Source organism: Pleurodeles waltl, chromosome 3_1, assembly GCF_031143425.1.
Source record: "Pleurodeles waltl isolate 20211129_DDA chromosome 3_1, aPleWal1.hap1.20221129, whole genome shotgun sequence".
Taxonomy (NCBI): Eukaryota; Metazoa; Chordata; class Amphibia; order Caudata; family Salamandridae; genus Pleurodeles; species Pleurodeles waltl.
Genome location: NC_090440.1, coordinates 1,979,995,180 through 1,980,014,227, shown reverse-complemented (window position 1 = coordinate 1,980,014,227; position 19,048 = coordinate 1,979,995,180). Strand labels below are relative to the sequence as shown.

The following is a 19,048-nucleotide window of genomic DNA, read 5'->3' as shown; positions in this document are numbered from 1 at the left end:
AGCTGCCAACCCCCCTACCAGCACCGCCCTCCCAGCATCCCCTCAGCCTTTGCTCCGTGGCCGCTCACCCAGGAGGGTGGGCATCACCTTCGCCCCAGGCACCTCAGCCCCTGCCCTTGTCACACCTGCTGCCCTCAGTGAGGAGGCCATTGACCTCCTCAGGTCCCTCACTGTTGGGCAGTCTACCATTGTGAATGCCATCCAGGGTGTAGAAAGGGAGTTGCAACACAGTAATGCATTCCTGGAGGGCATTCATTCTGGTCAGGCTGCCCTTCATCGAACCCTGCAATCTCTGGCCTCAGCACTGATGGCAGCCATTGTCCCCGTCTCTAGCCTTCCCCCTTCAACTTCCTCCACCCAGACCCAATCCCCTGTACCCCAGCCTATCCCAAGCACACCATCAGACAAGCATGCACACACCTCAACACCCAAAAGTAGCTCAGGCAAACATAAGCACCACACAACCCACAGGCACTCACACAAGCATCACCCACATACAGACACAGCAACATCCACTGCCTCCACTGTGTCCCCCTCGTCGTCGTCTCCCTCCTCCCTCCCAATGTCGTCTACACTCTCACCTGCATGCACTACATCTATAGGCACTAGGACTCGCACCGGAACACCCAGCAACACACCCCGCTCACCTGCACTCACTACCCCCACTACCATTTACACGTCCCCTGTGTCCACTCCCAGTGTGTCTGTGACGCCCCCTCCCAAAGTACACAAACGCGGGCACCCACACACCCAACATCCATCCACCTCACGACAGCCTCCAGTACCTGCACCTGCACCCAAATCACCTAAAGTAACACCTCCTACAACCACCTCCTCTTCCTCCACTCCCAGACCCCCTCCAGCTACCCATCCCAGTGTTCGTCAGAAACTCTTCCTCAGCAACGTTGACCTCTTTACCACCACCCCCACCCCTCCACTTCATAGGTCCCGTTGTAGCACCTCAGCCAAAAAAAGTCAGGTACCAGTGGTGCGTGTCAAAGGTGTGTGGAGTGCACCGGCCACCAGGGCAGCCAGTGTGACCCTGTAAAGCACCTTAAGTTGGAAAGTGGCCGACGGGAGAGGGTGAAGACTCCTGCTGGCAAAATAGCTCACAAGGGTCCCGGGGGGAGTGCTGAGTCAGCTGTGACGCCTACCAAGGTGGTGAATGGGCAGAAGAAGTCTCCAAAGTGTGGTAAGAGCAGCACGGCGGAGAAGGCCGCCATCCTCCCCGCTGGCAGAGACGCCACCGCCAGCAGTATCGTCACTGGTCCGGAGACCACCGCCTGAGTCAGTGCCCTGGAGGGCAGCAGTATCGTCACTGGTCCGGAGACCACCGCCAGCGTCAGTGACCTGGAGGGCACCAGCAGCCACAGCCCCGCTGGGCACTGAGGGACCGTAATGCCACACACCGCTGAACAGGTCAGAGACAGCAAAGGCAAGCACCGCTGAACAGGGCAAAGCACCGCCATGGTGAAGACTGCTGCAAAGGGCAAAGCACCGCTGAACAGGCCAGAGACCGCCATGGCAAAGCACCGCTGAACAGGGCAAAGACCGCCATGGTGAAGACCGCTGAACAGGGAAAAGCACCGCTGAACAGGTCAGAGACAGCAAAGGCAAGCACAGCTGAACAGGGCAAAGCACCGCCATGGTGAAGACCGCTGAACAGGGCAAAGCACCGCTGAACAGGACAGAGACCGCCATGGCAAAGCACCGCTGAACAGGGCAAAGACCGCCATGGTGAAGACCGCTGAACAGGGCAAAGACCGCCATGGTGAAGACCGCTGAACAGGGCAAAGCACTGCTGAACAGGTCAGAGACAGCAAAGGCAAGCACTGCTGAACAGGGCAAAGCACCGCCATGGTGAAGACCGCTGAACAGGGCAAAGCACCGCTGAACAGGTCAGAGACAGCAAAGGCAAGCACCGCTGAACAGGGCAAAGCACCGCCATGGTGAAGACCGCTGAACAGGGCAAAGACCCGCTGAACAGGTCAGAGACAGCAAAGGCAAGCACCGCCGAACAGGGCAAAGCACTGCCATGGTGAAGACCGCTGAACAGGGCAAAGCACCGCTGAACAGGTCAGAGACAGCAAAGGCAAGCACCGCTGAACAGGGCAAAGCACCGCCATGGTGAAGACTGCTGAACAGGGGAAAGACCGCCAATGTGCAGCTGGGACAGTGACGGAACTGGGACCGTCACGGGGAGCGTGATGCACTCTGGGCACCAGTCCCCCTCCAGAACCAGTGGTGACCTGCATCCACTTGTGAGACTGTGGCTTTGCACTCCCCAGGATGGTACAGTGGGCAAACCACCCACTGTAGAGACTTGAGAGACTGTGGCTTTGCACTCCCCAGGATTGACCAGTGGGCAACCCACCCACTGTAGAGACTTGAGAGACTGTGGCTTTGCACTCCCCAGGATGGTACAGTGGGCAACCCACCCACTGTAGAGACTTGAGAGACTGTGGCTTTGCACTCCCTAGGATAAAGCAGTGGGCAAACCACCCACTGGAGAGACTTGAGAGATTGTGGCTTTGCACTCCCCAGGATAAAGCATTGGGCAAACCACCCACTGGAGAGACTTGAGAGACTGTGGCTTTGCACTCCCCAGGATGGTGCAGTGGGCAACCCACCCACTGTAGAGACTTGAGAGACTGTGGTTCTGCACTCCCCAGGATACATCAATGGGCATGGAGCCCCGTCGTGGATCTGGCGTGGTGCTGTAATCCGGCTGAGGTGCCCCCCCCCCCCCTTTCCCATCCCCCTGAGGTGCTTGTTGTATTTCTATCTGATGCCCCTGCAGTGTTCTCTCCGTTTGTGGACAGGTATCTAGTGTGGGCCTCGCCCATGCATTTTGGGCCCAGTGGTCCACGGACATTGATATGTGCATACCTGCAGTACCACTTGTGATGTATGATTTATATGTATCTGTATATATTTGGTTACTCTATTTTAATACATTACAATGTTTGGACTGATTTCCCTTGGTCTTTGCATTCTTCCGGGGGGGTTGTGGGTTATTACTGTGCTGTTTGGAAATGCATTGGTGTGTGTGTGTTGTAGTGGGTGAGGGTCGGGTTGAGGGTGGGGGTGTTGCGTGTGTCTCCCCCTGACTTTTGCCTCCCCCCTCCCCTATGTCGTAGGTGCAGTACTCACCGTTGTCTTCGGCACCTACGTTGCTGATGTTCGTAGAAGAGCAGGTAGACAAGCGCAAGGAGTATTTGGAGTTCGGGCTCCATGGTGGCCACCTTCCTCGTGGCGTGTGTTAAGGTGAGCGTTTTCCCATTGCAAAAGCTGTTTCCGCCGTGTTTTTATCCACGGTGAATCCGCCCCGGAAAAGGTGGCGGATTGGCGGGTTGTAATACTGTGGGAGGTACATTGTCTTCTGCCTGTCTGTTGGCGGTGACCGCCGCGCTGCTTGTCTGTACCGCTGTGGCGATCGGAGTGTTAAAGTGGCTGTCTATGTTGGTGGTTTCCGCCACGGTCATAATTCCCTTTTTTGGTCCGCCAGCCTGTTTGCGGTATTACCGCAGCTTTAACACCGTCCGCCAGGGTTGTAATGACCCCCTTAGTATTGCCGGCCCAAAAGTACGAGGCCAACCTTATATACCTAGACATAGTATCACATCAGGCCTATTCTCAGAATACAACATTTTCTGTTATAAAATCACAACACAGGCCGAAGGAAGGAGGGCAGTGGGGACATTCCAGCCAGCATCTCACGCTGTGTGCCACTTCATTGCAGCTCTGGTGATCTTGGCCTTGTCTCTCCAGCCAACCGGGAGGATTGCAAGCAAACCAACATGCAGACCCCTGCTTTTCCAGGTATTGGGTCAGGGGGCTCATTCCACAGACTAAGTACGGGCAGAAGGGCTAACAGTGCTATGTAGGTACTAATTCTCAGACTAATGATTATGTTAGGCTGTTGGGACTGTTTATGTTACACTCTAATGTCACAATCATCACTGTGCTATGTTTCATCTTCTTAATAATCACAGCTCATGCCTTTTTACATAGGATGTAGTTTCTTCAATAAAATACTAATAATCACAGCTCATGCCTTTTTACATAGGATGTAGTTGCTTCAATAAAATACATTGAAACCTATCTTGTATGAGACTTGTGCGAATGAGAGAAAGGGGCCTGATCTGTTCCACCACAACTTCACTGAGTCAGAGCGTCAAGCGTCAGGCTGCCACAAACCACCTTTACTTTCTAGGAGTGGGTGAGGTGCTGCTAGCTAGCTGAGAAGTTCAGGCCTACAGCTTTCAGTTGGTGTGGGACTGCCACAGTCACCCACACGAGGTGGTGCTGCCCCCCAAAACCAAGCAGTCTTACCTCCATGGGAGGAGTCCTACACCAGTGCTGATCACCTGCAGGGGCTTCATTGCCTAACATAACTATTAATTATTCCCTATTTGCAGTGCAGCATGCCCGATCCCTCTTCAAAGCAGCTACTTATTTGCAGTATTCATCTTGCAGAGTGTGATAACTGAAGCAAGTCTTTCTATTGCCTAACTTAAGGTTTCAGGATAATTTTGCATGTGATATCCTGATGTGGTACTAGCGTAGGTGTTCAAAGAATTGCATGGGGAATAATTAGAGTTAACACTGTTACAAGTGTTTCTGATGATATGGTTTCCACCCGCCCTACTCACGTCATTTTCAAGATGTGAGAGGCAGCAGGTAAAAAGGCCAGCAGGTTTTGTGAAGGTAGCTTTTTGACACCAAGAAAGAGACCTGGCCCTTGTGTTTCTGACTGGTGATGCTCTGAGGGTGCAGTCTGCATTCTTGTACTGGCGAGTGTACATTCATGGGGCCAGGCTGGCATTTCTGCAGTAACCAGATTATCCATTTGATTAAATCTTGATCCTGAAGCCCCACTTGAGCTGTAACCTCAATTTCTAGAAACTGCAGATTTCTACAGCCATTCTAGCCCTTGTGAAGTATTTCTTGAAATTGTACTTGCCTCATGAAAAGTGCCTCTGTGCAGAAACCCCATGCTTTATGAAACTATATATATTCTAATGCTGTGTTTTACCTTCAGCTATAATCATTCATTGCCTGTACCTTCCTTCATGAGCATCCCGTTAACCCTTTGAATGTGGTTACTAATGTTTAGCAAGCACCCTGCATTCCTAGAAAGTCTACTGCAGTCCCATCTTTGTTCCCTTCCTGAGCTGCCTTAAGCTTTTTGTGGTCCTTTTGACAGGAGCCTCTCACAGTTAAAATCACTTCTTCCTGTGTACTTAGGGTTTCCACTTATATATTATTCTGATGTCTCTTTTCTATGTGTATATTAAGTTGTATTTTAGCATTTGGGAATATCAAGGTTATCCCCACTCATGGGGGCGTGGCCAAGATGGCGACCGGAGCGGCAGCATAAACTGCAGCTCCGATCCCTGGCCCGCACAATCATCCTGCCAGAGGCGCCTTAGCTCCCCTTTCGCGGGGTGCAGATGCCAATCAAGGTGCCGCCGGGGGGCCGTATCGGTGCCCGACACCGAGGATCCGGAGATCAACGGGCGCCCAGCTGACTGGGGCCGGCACCCGCTTTAGAGCCCACGAGCTCTGTGCGCACCGCGCCGGGTTCCTCGCAGCCCGGGTCTAGTGCTCGGGTCTGCGCTGGACCGTCGTGTGGAGCTGCTGAAAATTTGACTTCGCCGGGGGCACGGGAGCCGTGCGCGGACCTGGGAAGTTCACCTTGAAGCGGCGGCGCCGGCCGGGACTTCCCTGTTACGGCGCCGCCCACCCCGGATCAGGCCCTGCCGTAGCAGGCTCGTCAGAGCTGCATCTCTGGAGGGGAGCGGCCACTGGGCTCCCAGGCGTCCCGGCTCCCCCCCATGCTCCCCGGAGGAGGCAACAAGCACCGTGGTCGGCCTGGAGGCCGGGCCGCATACACAACCCTGCCGCGCTTCCTCACAAGCTGAGGACACCATTTTGAATGCTGGGCCCTCGCCCGTTGGCGGCCATTTGACCCTGGAAGACCGGCCCCACTGGTGAGTGGGCTTGAACCGTGAGGAAGTGGCTACACAGGAGCAGCATCCTGGAATCGACACCCATGGGCGCAATTCTACACTGGTACAGATCCATGGCACCATGGTGCCTGGAATGATGGGGCCCATAGGAATCGGATTGCTTTCCCAGATACTCTATGAGCTTGAAGCCTGTACTGGATTGTCGCCTTGTTTAGGGAGCTCTTTATCACCCAGAGCCCTGCACTATACTGAACCGCGCCTCACCTCAGGAGGGGTGAGGCAACAGGAGCGTAGCCGACGGACGGGGGCACAGCGCAAAACGGACTTGGACAACTGCATAAGGTGAGCTTCTCGGCGACACTTATCGAGTCGCAATATGCTACCGTCCTAGTTATCCTCCTGCGTCCCAAGGCAACCAAAACAGCTATAACCATTGACTAACCTCGCAGCGCTCAGTCCACAGCTCACTAGCATCATAAATCCCCACTGGCGATCTAATTTATAGGCCTCGCAAGTAAATGGTCAACGTACCAGGTTGCTAATCTCCAAGATACTCGCCCTGCCCATGCTTTACTCAGCCTTAACATCTAGGCTAGACTGTCGTAACACTTAACTTGGCCGCATTCATCGCTGTGAGTCGACGGGTAGCGCTAACATACACGCACTACTGCGCTTGCCAAATGGTCAAGCCAAAGGCCGCACGTGCACCTCCGGGCAAAATGGACCACACTACCTCACCCCCCCCCACAGAAGCCCACGCCACCACGCAAGCGGCACTGCAGAAGCTGGAACTCACCTTACAATCACACACGTCACAATTTGAAAGAATACTGCAAGCCATTCTGGACACCAAGACCACCCTGGAAGCTAAAATTGGCTCGGTAACAGAAGATCTCAATATACTTCGTACTGATCAACACGCACTGGCCGACAGGGTGTCCGAACTTGAAAAAGATGCGTTGACCCTTCCCCGCTCTATGAAAGACCTTCAATTGCAATTAACGCATCTATCAACAGAAGTGGATTCCTTAAAACGCAGAGCGGAAGGTGCAGAAGGCAGGTCCCGTCGCAATAACATTTGTTTGGTGGGGTTCCCTGAACGCACAGAGGGCTTAAGCGCTGAATTATTCATAGAACAATGGCTCACAGACACAATGCTTAAAGACAACATCCTGAAGTTCTTCTCCGTTGAGAGGGCACACAGGATTCCAGGCAGACCCCCCAACACCTGGCTCACAACCACGCCCTCTTATAGTAAGATTTCTTAATTACCGAGATAGAGATCTTATCCTACAATTATTCTGCAAATCTGGCCCAGTAAGCTGTGAAAATGCCGTGATCACAGCTTATCCAGACTTCACAGCAGAAGTACAGAAAAGGCGAAACTCCTTTTACCGGGTTAAAACATGCCTCCGCAAACACAGCATCAAGTATGCGCTGATGTTCCCAGCCAGACTCCGGGTGCAGGACGACACTCGCTCCTTCTTTTTCACTACACCGGAAGACGCTTGGACTTGGCTGCATGCCAAGGGTCTAGCTGACCCGCTAGACACAGGCGCACAAGATGATAATAGACCTTTCTCTACGCCGGGTCGCAAGCAACGCAAAAAACAAGGAGCTAAGCCCTCGCCTGAACAGGCACAATCCGAACGCTCCCGGCTCCTGCAGACCACATCCAGATTAGTCAACGCTTCGCCCACTGCCTTATCAATGCAAACAGACGCTGACCTGGAGCAGGATATAAACTCAGACTCAGCGGAGTCCACACGGGGTCCTTTCCTCACACCACGCACTGCGGACGACATCTGCTGAATAGCTGGGTTCCATCTATCCCTGCTCACCGGTTGCGGTGAGATATTTTCCCCTTGCTCTGGATGCTCGGTGCCCAGGGGACGCCGTCATTGTTTCTTCGCTGTTCCTTCACTGTGGCGCGCAGCCCATGGGCGCCCTCCGGCTGGCGTACCTTGCTCTTTAAACCATGAGAGACCCGGGCGGGGTAACACCATATCTCTGTACCAATGCTCACTGGCACCCCCCTGCTCCATATGGACCATTCCTTCACGCCGGTAACCACCGGAATTGTTTTCTATCTGTTAATAACTCATTTATTGCTATATTTTGTTTTAGTGTGCACCTTTATATTGGGTGGTTGGTTTTATCAAGGGCTAGTAAACTGTAACAACGGCAGCAGGCACACAGGATATACCCACCATAGCAATGGGACCACAGCTCGCAGTTTAATAATCATTGGTTGGTCAATCATACCAGCGGAGTGTCATAACAATGTCATAACGGGGGTAACAGACAACTACTCCTCTGGTCACACAACAGCCACAAAAACATTATGGCCACCCACACACACCAAGGAATCTTGAAATATAAGATACTCACATGGAACATCAGGGGCATGGCAACCTCACGTAAACGTCAAAGGGTGTATGCTTTCCTTAAAAGACATCAAGTACACATAGCTTTATTACAAAAGACACATTTTTTTAAGTCCACGCTGGAAAGCACACGCTCAAAATGGAAAGGCCAACTACACGGCACCACCTCCTCGACCTATGCCCGCGGAGTAGCCATTTGGATTGCACCTGGGGTCCCATTCGCTTTGTCTCGCTCACAGTGTGACTCAAATGGTAGACACGTGATACTCGAAGGCACCCTAGATGGGTCCCCTTTGGCCCTGATCGCACTGTACTCCCCAAACGCAAACCAACGCGACTTCCTATCCACGCTCTCCACCGGCAATATTAGCGACCCCACACTAGAATGCATATAGGGGGCGACTATAACAGTGTCATAGATACTCAAATAGATCGCTCGTTCCCCCCACTCGCCACGGCCCCTTCCAATCGTGCCTCACAGGCCCTAGCGCACTGGGCATCAAACAACGGTCTGAGGGATGTATGGAGGGTGAACCACCCCACTCACCGCGATTACTCTTTCTATTCCCCAGTACATAAGCTGCACACCAGAATAGACATGTTTTTCGTATCCGCATCTGTTATTCATTAAGTATGCATGACTGAATACCTAGCACGCATGATATCAGATCATAACCCTCTATGCGTAACTATAGCTTGGGGCCACACGCACACTCGGATACCAACATGGCGATTGCAGCCAGAAGCCCTTTTAGACCCTCCCTTTCAAACAGATATGTCCAAAAGATTAGCCGACTACTTTATATTGAATAAAAATACAACCTCATCCCGCTCTATAGAGTGGGATGCCCACAAGGCGGTGATACGAGGACACTGCCTTGCGGCCACAGTGGGGGTTAGAAAAGTACTTACCCAAGAACTACAAGACTTAGAGGTGAAGCTCCGCAGGGCAGAGAATGTGACTGACAGCGGAGAGTCCACACTAACAACACTGCAATTGCTTAGGGCTGCTCTCAAGGAGGCAGACAACAGATTAAGCAAACACGACTATAGACACTACATGGCAAGACAACACGCTGAGGGAGACAGGTCGGGCAGGTTATTAGCTTGGCTGATTCGACAGCCTTCGCATTGGTGCAATACGTTCAAACCCTGATCACATCGTTAACACTCAGGCAGGCATAAATGATGCCTTTTCTGCATATTACCGCACCCTTTATACGCCCCCCACTCCCCCAGAGCAGCACCTTATTGACACACTACACCTGGTTTCTCAAAATCAACTTATCCTCGATAATACCGCCGCTCTAGATGGCCCTATCACTATTGAAGAGCTGCGCTTAGCTCTGTCGCAAATGGCACGCAGCAAAACCCCCGGATCTGACGGTCTACCGGTAGAATACTATAATTCCCATGCTATCCATTTACTACACCCACTTATAGAAGTATTCAACTAAGCACACCATAACTTACAATTGACGGACTCTATGCACGAGGCTCTGATAGTCGTCCACCCAAAAACGGGCCGAGATCCTCTTGATGTCAAATCATACAGGCCGCTCTCCTTACTCAATACAGATTGCAAATTACTAGGGAAAGTACTTGCAAACAGGCTCCTCCCCTACTTACCAAGTTTAGTACACCATGATCAGTCCGGCTTTATTCCTGGTAGAAGCACTTTCCTGAACATCGGGAGACTTCTACACATAATGCATAGCAATATAAACACTGAAGCGGTGGCCCTCTCCCTAGATATTGAAAAAGCGTTTGACACACTTAGCTGGAATTATCTCCTATGCACACTCAAAGCATTAGGTTTTGGCCCCGGTTTTATCAATTGGATCAAAACGCTCTATTCTAGGCCCACAGCCCGTGTCAAAAATGGTTGCGCTATCTCCGAAGCATTCCCCATAGGCAGAGGCACCAGACAAGGCTGTCCACTATCTCCTTTGCTATTCGCTATTGCTATGGAGCCATTAGCAATTAAACTACGCAGCCACGCACACATATGGGGTATCCCAGAGTCTAGCACCTATCACATTATATCCTTGTATGCAGATGATGCCCTAATATACTTGCGCAATCACTCAGCCTTCATGGCAGAGGTACTGCAGCTGCTAGACTCATTTGCCCTCGCCTCTGGTCTGCATGTCAATTGGTCCAAATCAAGTATTTTCCCTCTTACTTCCATCCCGGTTGATCGTCAATCGGCACTGCCACAATATAAATTACCCTGGTCAGACGCAACCTTTAAATATCTTGGGGTGCAGATTTATCACTCTATTACAGACTTAAAAGAGGGTAACATTGATAGGGTGCTCAGCTCCACCCGTAGTTCGATACCTTTCTGGCGCTCGCTCCCCCTGTCCCCCATGGGCCGTGTGGCGATAGCCAAGATGCTTATCCTTCCAAGGTTCTTATATTATTTTACTGCCTTACCGTTGTGCCTGCCACGCTCGTTCTTTAACAAACTGCAATCAATATTAACCAACCTACTCTGGGGCAAAGATAGACGGAGAGTAGCATTGTCTACAACACAACACCCGCAAGAGACGGGTGGGCTGGTTATGCCCAACTTCGAAAGATACTATGCAGCTGCCCAATTATCATGGTTATCCACATGGCTACGCGATACTCCTTCTGCTGAAGGCACAACGTTGCAAACACATATAGCACCACAGGAGCTGCTGTCTGCAATGCTATCCAGCCCCCCCTCTACTTCCCAGACTGATACTGTTGGAAGCAGCTCGTTTCTGCTGGCGCAGATATGTTCAGAACAAGGCTCCCTCCCTCCCTTACTCACCCTTGCTGCCACTGTTTCTACTGCCGGCCACTCAAGCCCTCTCAACATATCACGATACGCGGGGAATAAATACACTGCAGGTGGGCGATTTATATTCTAGCTCCGTGATGCACACCTTTGCGGAACTGGTATCCACAGGAGTGATGCACAACGGTGCCTTTCTGACATACAGCGCCATAAAACGGCTACTTAATAATCTCTGGGGTGCCGGAGGCGCTGAGCCTCTAGAGTCTCCGCTACTCACTATTATCCTCACCATAGGTAGCACAAAAGGCATTATAACTAAATTATATAAAGCATTACTTGAGGCGATCTGCACCACCCTGCCACATGCGAAGGCGCGTTGGGATTCTGTTCTCCCCTCACCTCTACCACAGAAGACTTGGGCTGCCGCTCTCGCAATGGTTAAGTCAGTATCCGCAACCCTCGTCTGCGCTACACCCAATTCAATTATCTTCACCACTCATATTTATCCCCAGTCCGCATCCAAAGAATATATCCGAGTACAACACCGACATGTCATAGATGCGCCACACCGGCAGCTGACTTCTTCCATATGGTTTGGAGCTGCCATTCAATAAATTCGGCCTGGCACCATGTGACAGATGTCACAGCAGACATCTCATCCCACACTCTGGTCCCCACACCTGACTCCTGTTTACTTGGCATACGCCACCGCGCCAGAGTGGATAAACAAACACATAGATTTATAGACTTAGCATTTGTGGTTTACAAACGTTTAATAGCAACGCACTGGAAAGCTCCACATGTCCCCTCCCTCTTATCCTGGCTTCGTGACTTACATAACCGAGCGCAGGCTGAAGCACAGACACTTCACCTATTGCAACATAAGGGTCTCATCCAAGAGGGCCCCGAAGTCTGGGACACTTCTCTGGTGGCTATGGAGGCCAGAGACGACATGTACCCCCGTGAACAGGACACCATACATGCCTATTACAGCTCTGGCTGTCACCGCTAACATTTTAATTAAGCTGCCCCAATCTCAGCCACTCTCAATCATACCCATTATCAACATCCTCCCCTCCCCACAATGTATCTCTACATCACGGTTATACACTCTCTTTGTGTCTGTACCTATATGTAGCATATACCTAGATCACGCAATGTCACGCCTGCCCAGCACCCTGCCAAACCTCATAGACACACTCCATACCTCAGTTGTGACCCCCCACTTTATTTACATATATATGCCGCACTCCTTCTTTTCTCTCTCCCCATGCACTATGGGGGATTACTTAAACTAGTAATGACATTAATAGTGACTAGCTGTGTCCTTAATCTGCAATTAGCTAATACATAATGCATAAGCTGAATGCCGCCTTGTTTTTTCCCTTGCCCTTTCGGTTTTGCATTCTCATGTTGCTTTATATTTGCTTTCCTTGTTTTCCTTTTTCTTTTCGTTTCTTTTGACACCTTATTGTGCAATAATGCTGTGTAAAACAATATAAGTAAGCAAATGGATAGCAAAATTATTAACAGCCATTGTACTGTTGTGTGAATGTTACGTTTAATAAACAGATAAAAAAAAAAAAAGGTTATCCCCACTCATAGCAGCACAGGCTTTCCGTACTTGACTCTAGCTACTAGGGAATCAGTCCTCATTATGTTTAAGTGTTTCTATTTCTTACTAGACACGTGTTATTCGTGTTGCATGCTATGTCTACCACAGAACCACAGCGGCAGAGCTTAGAGTAAATATCATGGAAACGTGCTTGCCGTTTCATGGAGCTGAGTAGTATCCTTAGAACAGCCCCAGTTCTCCTAGTTGTGTTATGCTTGTCTAATATTAGAAGTAGTTGAAGTGAGTCGGTACCTTACATTTGTGCAAGAGTAGTTCCTATGAGTGGCCTCATAAACCCTCTCTACTTACCTTGTAATGGTGCAGAACTCAACAGCGATTCTTTCAGTCATGCACCACTCTGCCGGAAACATGCGGCCATACTTCTCTTCATAGTCCACCAGCTGACGCTTGATCCAGGCATACCGCCTGTCAATTTTATCCAGCCAGGCCACCTTGAAAACAAAGAGATTCAAACATGAAACATAGCGGGAGAACACAAACACCAGCTTATTTTGTCACGATTAGGGTTTTTTCAGCTTTCACTGAAAAAATAAAACGCACACACAAAAACAAATACCAGGCAAGAAAGATGCTTTCCTCTTAATCTGCCTAACATGTCCCCAACAGATACTTCTGGTGCGAAGATATCACCCCCATATCGGTAGGCTGAGAACCACACCAATGAATAGGAGAGTTCTTTGTTGCAGCAAAAGAGTGGAACTCGTGTCAATAGATTATATGGCAATAATATCTGGCGTTAATGGGGTCGTATGAAAATATATATCGGCATATAGCGCTCACTAAATAGACCTACTACTACAGTGTAAGGTAAGATTATATTTACCTTTCCTCACCCACACTTACCTTGGGAGGTTAATATAAACGAAACTAAGACTAGCAACTATATACATAGCTTACACTGTAGTGAGTGGTAGCAGATGTAGTGAATGCAATATTATTGCTGCATGATTAATCGTATGTGATATAGTGACCTACCACACTTTCCTGGTACTCAGGATATTGGTGCCATCTCCATCAAATTAGCTCAAAGTGGCACTCTCACAATAAGTAGCTTGGTGTTGTTCTGGAGTGTATACCCGTAAGTCCAGATCACAGGTTTTGCTGTAATTGTTGTGTGGCAATTACACACCAAGAACTACTGACACACTGGTAAGAGTACAAGTGATCCTATATAAAACACTGATAGCAGAGACAAGTGTAGAAATCAGTATCACTTGACTGATTTGTAATTTCCCAAAGCCATACCTATAAAACTAAACCTTGACTCATCACCAGGCCTTACCAATTCTTGCACAAACACACACTTATGACACCTGAACACAGTTAACATAACCTGGCCACATCTCACACAACCTGGCCACATCTCACACTACCAGCCCACACAGTGTCATGTGATCAGCTGTAGTGCAAAAGAGCATTTTTTGGCGATCTCAAATTTCTCACGGTAGTAAAAAAAATTTGAAAGTACAATGTGTCAATTTTTTTTTGCTTACTTCATCCCTCATCAGTCAGCACCACAACTCTTCCCAGGTTGTCTGTGAAGATTACTTACGTCTTGATTCTCTTGAAACAAAACCAAATACTCCGAGAGATGTTGTCGAATAAACTTCTTGATAATTTCTTGTTTAATTCTGGCATCTAAAACATTAGCGACAAGACAAGCATCCCGCAGGACATTGCTGGGTCCACCAGGCCTCTAGAAAAGAAAAAAGATTCAATGGGTGGGTCTGACACATTACGCACTCCTCTGATTCCAGGTTTAGTGCCATCATTTAGCATTCATATGCAGATATGTGTTTTGCTGTCTGTGTGTGTTCTAAAAGCAAGAAACAACAAGCATTTGCAATGCAATGGGTCTAACGTTCACTCGAGTTAGAGCTATTAGTGTTGTAAATTCCTAACTGGACTTTTCATGCTGCACAAATTTAAAATGAAAAGTAAAACAGTTGACATAAGCAAGTCAATTCAAAGCGCCAGGGCTACCATAAGCGCAAGAGTTATTGGCCCCCTGCGTGAATGTCTAAACAGGATCGCGGCTGTGATGAAAGGCAAACCGACACCGGAGGAGGGGCCATCACACACAGGAGAAAGTGTGATGTAGTGTGATGACCACCAAAAATGTTCACTTAGTGAAATCACCTGGGAGGGAACTCAGCACACAAAGGAGGGACAGTTCACAAAATTCACCAATAAAAATGAAGCATTAAAGACAAACACAACAAAGAATGAATAGCAGTAGTGGGCGTGGTTAAAAGCCCACAGAGAGATTACCACAGGTCAGAGCGCTTGGGAGCTCGACCATAAAAATGCATTAATACAGGATGGCATAAAAGCATTAACACAAATAGAAACTAAAAAAAAAATGATGGAGTGAGCTTTGTGCATTTCATGACAACAACCCAAACAGACTTGCATAATGCCAAATCTATGATGTATCCAGAAACTGGGAAGGCTCTCTGGTTTTAGAAACGAATTTGAATGGATAAGCGTTCAGCCAAGACGTTTCTTGCAATTGTAAATCTTCAAGATCAATGGTTGCAAGAAACGGTAGGGAGAAATGCACATTGAAATGTGAGGGCTCCCTTCACTCAGTTCAAATAAATCTAGGAATTAGGTTTTCCTCAGCTTAGAGCCTTCAAATCAGGATTCACTTATGGGACACCACGTTCTATTAGTTCAAGCATTGTCAAAGTCCTCTGCAGAATACTGTCACCTGGTGAGACATACCGACAAATGTTTGAGATATTTAGGGGTCATTTTTGACGAAAAAAAGGTTCTTGGAAACCCTGTTTTGCCAGAAGATGTACGATTTTTCATGCCACAATTGGTGCTACATTTGATTTTGCTGGACGAGTAGGAAGTAAACCTATCAAGCCTTTGCTTGAAATCTACAGGTGGAAATGTCTTCCTGGCCTGTTGTATGGTGCAGCACTCTGGGGTTATATGGCTACTCGAGCCCCTACTGTAGAAGAAAATCGTTTCTGTAGAAGGCTATTGGGAGTTGGCCAAAACACTTCTGGTTTCTGCCTTCATCTGGAACTAGATCTCAAGTTTGTACAAGATACTCTCCAGTTGGCTCCCCTCCTGTTATGGATCTCTATTTGGAGTAATGAACATGCTACTTTTACTAGGGAGATTTTAAGGGATTGTTTGGCCTGTGACAATGTAAAGAATTTTCCCTGGCTGACGTATATAAGAAAGACGGCCCATGATTTGGGGCGGCCTGATTTGTTTGATACTTCTGAGGGTCTGACTAGTCGTGATAAAAATTGGGTTAAGGACAACTTTTTGAGAATTCAAGGGGCAAAAAGAGAGGGGGAGGTCTTAGGAAAAAAATCGGTCAGGGATTTTATTATGTTAAAGATAGGGGCGGGCCCTGAGCTCTATCTTTTAGAGATAAATGATGTGCGGGAACGGTCTCTCATTACTCAATTTCGTTTGGGGATCATTAGAAGTAATCTATGTTTCCCGTTAGGCCAGTATGGTGAAAAATCTATTAGACCTTGTCCTTGTGACGGGGTGTCCCTGCAGACCTTATCCCATTTTACATTATTCTGTGTTTTTTATGCACCTTTTATAACTCGTTTTTTATTACCTTTGTTGAGACCCAAGGGTTTTGTGCAATATCGCCCTGCTTTTATGTGTCTGCAAATGGCCTCATATGCACTAGTGTGGAGGGGGTTGGGATCGTTCCTGAGGGGAGCTATTACTTGGCGCAGCAACGTAGAGTTTTTTAAATAATTGTTCTTTTATTTTTTTAATGATGAGGTTTTATCTGTTTTAATTCGATGGATATTTTTTATATATTGTTTTATTGTTACTTTGGCTTATGTATTGTTGTTTATTTGTTTTAATGGTTGAATTATTTCATACCGAATAAAGTCGTCGTCGTCTTCATCAAAGCAACCTTTGCCCACCTTGGTAGGACAAAACCACCAGGGCGGACTCAACCTCCAGGTAAACCCGATGGAGGGAGTTCTTAAATAAGATAATTTTCTGGACAAAAAGGGGGATCCTGATAAAGTCAAACGTACCTATAAGTAATAGGGTTTTCACCTTTATTAGTGACCTTTGGTGCTTCTAAAACCAATCACCGGATGGAATGGGCACACAATGGCTCAGACCATCGTCTTATCGCCAAAATGTTTCTGCCCTATTCTAAGTCATCTATATTGGTATGGGGCATTCGTCAGGGCTAAGGATCCCTAAAGATCTAGACTAACAAATAGACAACAGTAAAAAGTTGAAACAATGCACTAGAAGGACCGGAGTGCATCCTAGCTGGTCTTAGTGCTAGAAAACCTAGAACAATACACAAACAAAAATCTGGATTTTTTTTTAATCAGCCAGGTATCATCAAATAAAGGCACATGTTACATTCAGAGGTCAGGGACCTCATATATGGGTCAAATGTGAAAAGACACTGTAAAAGAGAGAACACACATGTGAAAGTGGCAGATAAACATGCACAACCGCTTGACTGGTCTCACATCTTACCCTCACTAAAAGGATACCCGCCATCCAGTCTGGGAAGAGACAATGTCCTCTGTAGTCACAAACTAATTTTATATGAGACAATCAGCAGTACTTATCAACAATGTTCTTTTCTTGCCTGTATATCTCAGCCTACAATTTCAAAAGTCACATATTTAGCTACCCTGGCGCACTGGATTTTAAGAAAAGGAAAAAAGGTTAAGTCAAAATCTGCCAGGCTGTAGCAAAGCTGCTAGAACACCATCTCAAGAACAAAACTTCTTTCCAGTCCACTCAGAGGAAAAAAATGTATCGACCAACAGACTTGAGCCCTGGCCTTCTTCTTTCAAATCTCTGAGCCCCAGTTCAACAAACTGGTCAAGGCATGTGCCTAACTATCTCACTATCAAATCCCTGCTCCATTCTAAAGTGCAAGGACAACGTGTTCTCAATGATTGTTGCCACAACTGAAGGTTTCTTTTAAGCAGCTCTATTACTTCAGGAAGAGAGAAAGAGGAACCCACAAAGACATCTACGCAGGAACCACGGCCAAACTCCAGAAGAGGCTGCAACGCATCCAGAACGCCTCAGCACGCCTCATCCTGGCCATCCCCTGCCACTGCCACATCACAGACCACCTGAGAAACCTGCACTGGCTCCCAGTCAACAAGAGAATCACCTTCAAACTCCTCACCCACACTCACAAAGCACTGCACAACACCGGATCAGAATACCTCAACAGACGGCTCTCCTTCTACACCCGACCTGGCATCTCCGCTCCGCCGACCTCGCCCTCGCAACCATCCCACGAGTCCACAGAACTACAACCGGCGGTAGATCATTCTCGCACCTTGCCGCCAAAACATGGAACACTCTTCCCTCCCTTACCTTCAGGAAACTTCTCAAGACCTGGCTGTTCGAGCAGTAGCAGCACCTCCCCCTTACCCATTTCCCCCTTCCCCACTTCAGCGGCTTGAGACCCTCATGGGTGAATAGTGCAAATTCCTGATTGATTGACTGATTGTAAGATCAAAAAAGAAGGGGTGTGGCCAATATGGCGCCGTACAGGGACACATTGAGCTGAGGCTCAGTGCTGAATAGGGCCCAGCCTCATTTATTATGCACCGATCTTGTTCACAGTTTGGTGATCGTATGCTCTGACATCTCCCTGATGGGGTACATCTTAAAGAAGGCATCCTGCCTCGGGGGGCAGCAACAGAGGAGAACTAACAAAGGAGGACTCGGAACAACTACAGCCCAACAGAACTGTGTAGCAGACAGGCCTGACTCGTGGATCAGCACAGTGCCTGGAGGTAAACAGGGACGCCAGGGATTCAAGTAGTGCATATTCCTGGCCCATACACTCCCCGGACTTGCTAGTGGGGGCAACTGGGGAAGTGTTAGACAGTGGGGATGGGGGTGGGAGGGCATCTGACTTTCAGCCTTGTTTCCCTGCAACATTTTTTTTCTGAGACTGGATGCATAACGGGGCCTTGTCTGTGCTGTATTGTGCCAGGGAATTAAGTGAACCATTTGCTGCCTTTGAGACAGAGCTTGGCAGGCCGTAGTGAATAAGGTACAATTGACCACAAAACCATTGGGAAGCGTGAAGATACATTGCTTACTGCAGACACACCATACAGAGAGGCAACTGAAGTTGGTATGCTGGCAGAAGTGCACAGAAACACTGGTTGGTGAGGAGTTCTGAATGGCAGAGTGCCTATTGTCAAACAATGGCATCCTGGGGTGCTCTTGATTCTGTTGCGGGGGCTGGGATCGCAGCCCTGAGTGGGTTCCCAATGTCGTT

General features: G+C 48.6%; 1 protein-coding gene across 1 annotated transcript in view; it reads right to left on the bottom strand.

Moving 5' to 3' along the window:
* VPS53 (VPS53 subunit of GARP complex) overlaps positions 1-19,048 on the bottom strand; it is a 693,920-nt gene that overhangs the window by 371,703 nt on the left and 303,169 nt on the right. Inside the window, exons 9-10 of the mRNA XM_069226380.1 lie at positions 14,321-14,464; positions 13,057-13,199 (exon numbers count right to left, since the gene is read on the bottom strand). Of these exons, the coding sequence (XP_069082481.1) occupies positions 13,057-13,199; positions 14,321-14,464 (287 nt within the window). The remainder of the gene's footprint in view (positions 1-13,056; positions 13,200-14,320; positions 14,465-19,048) is intronic.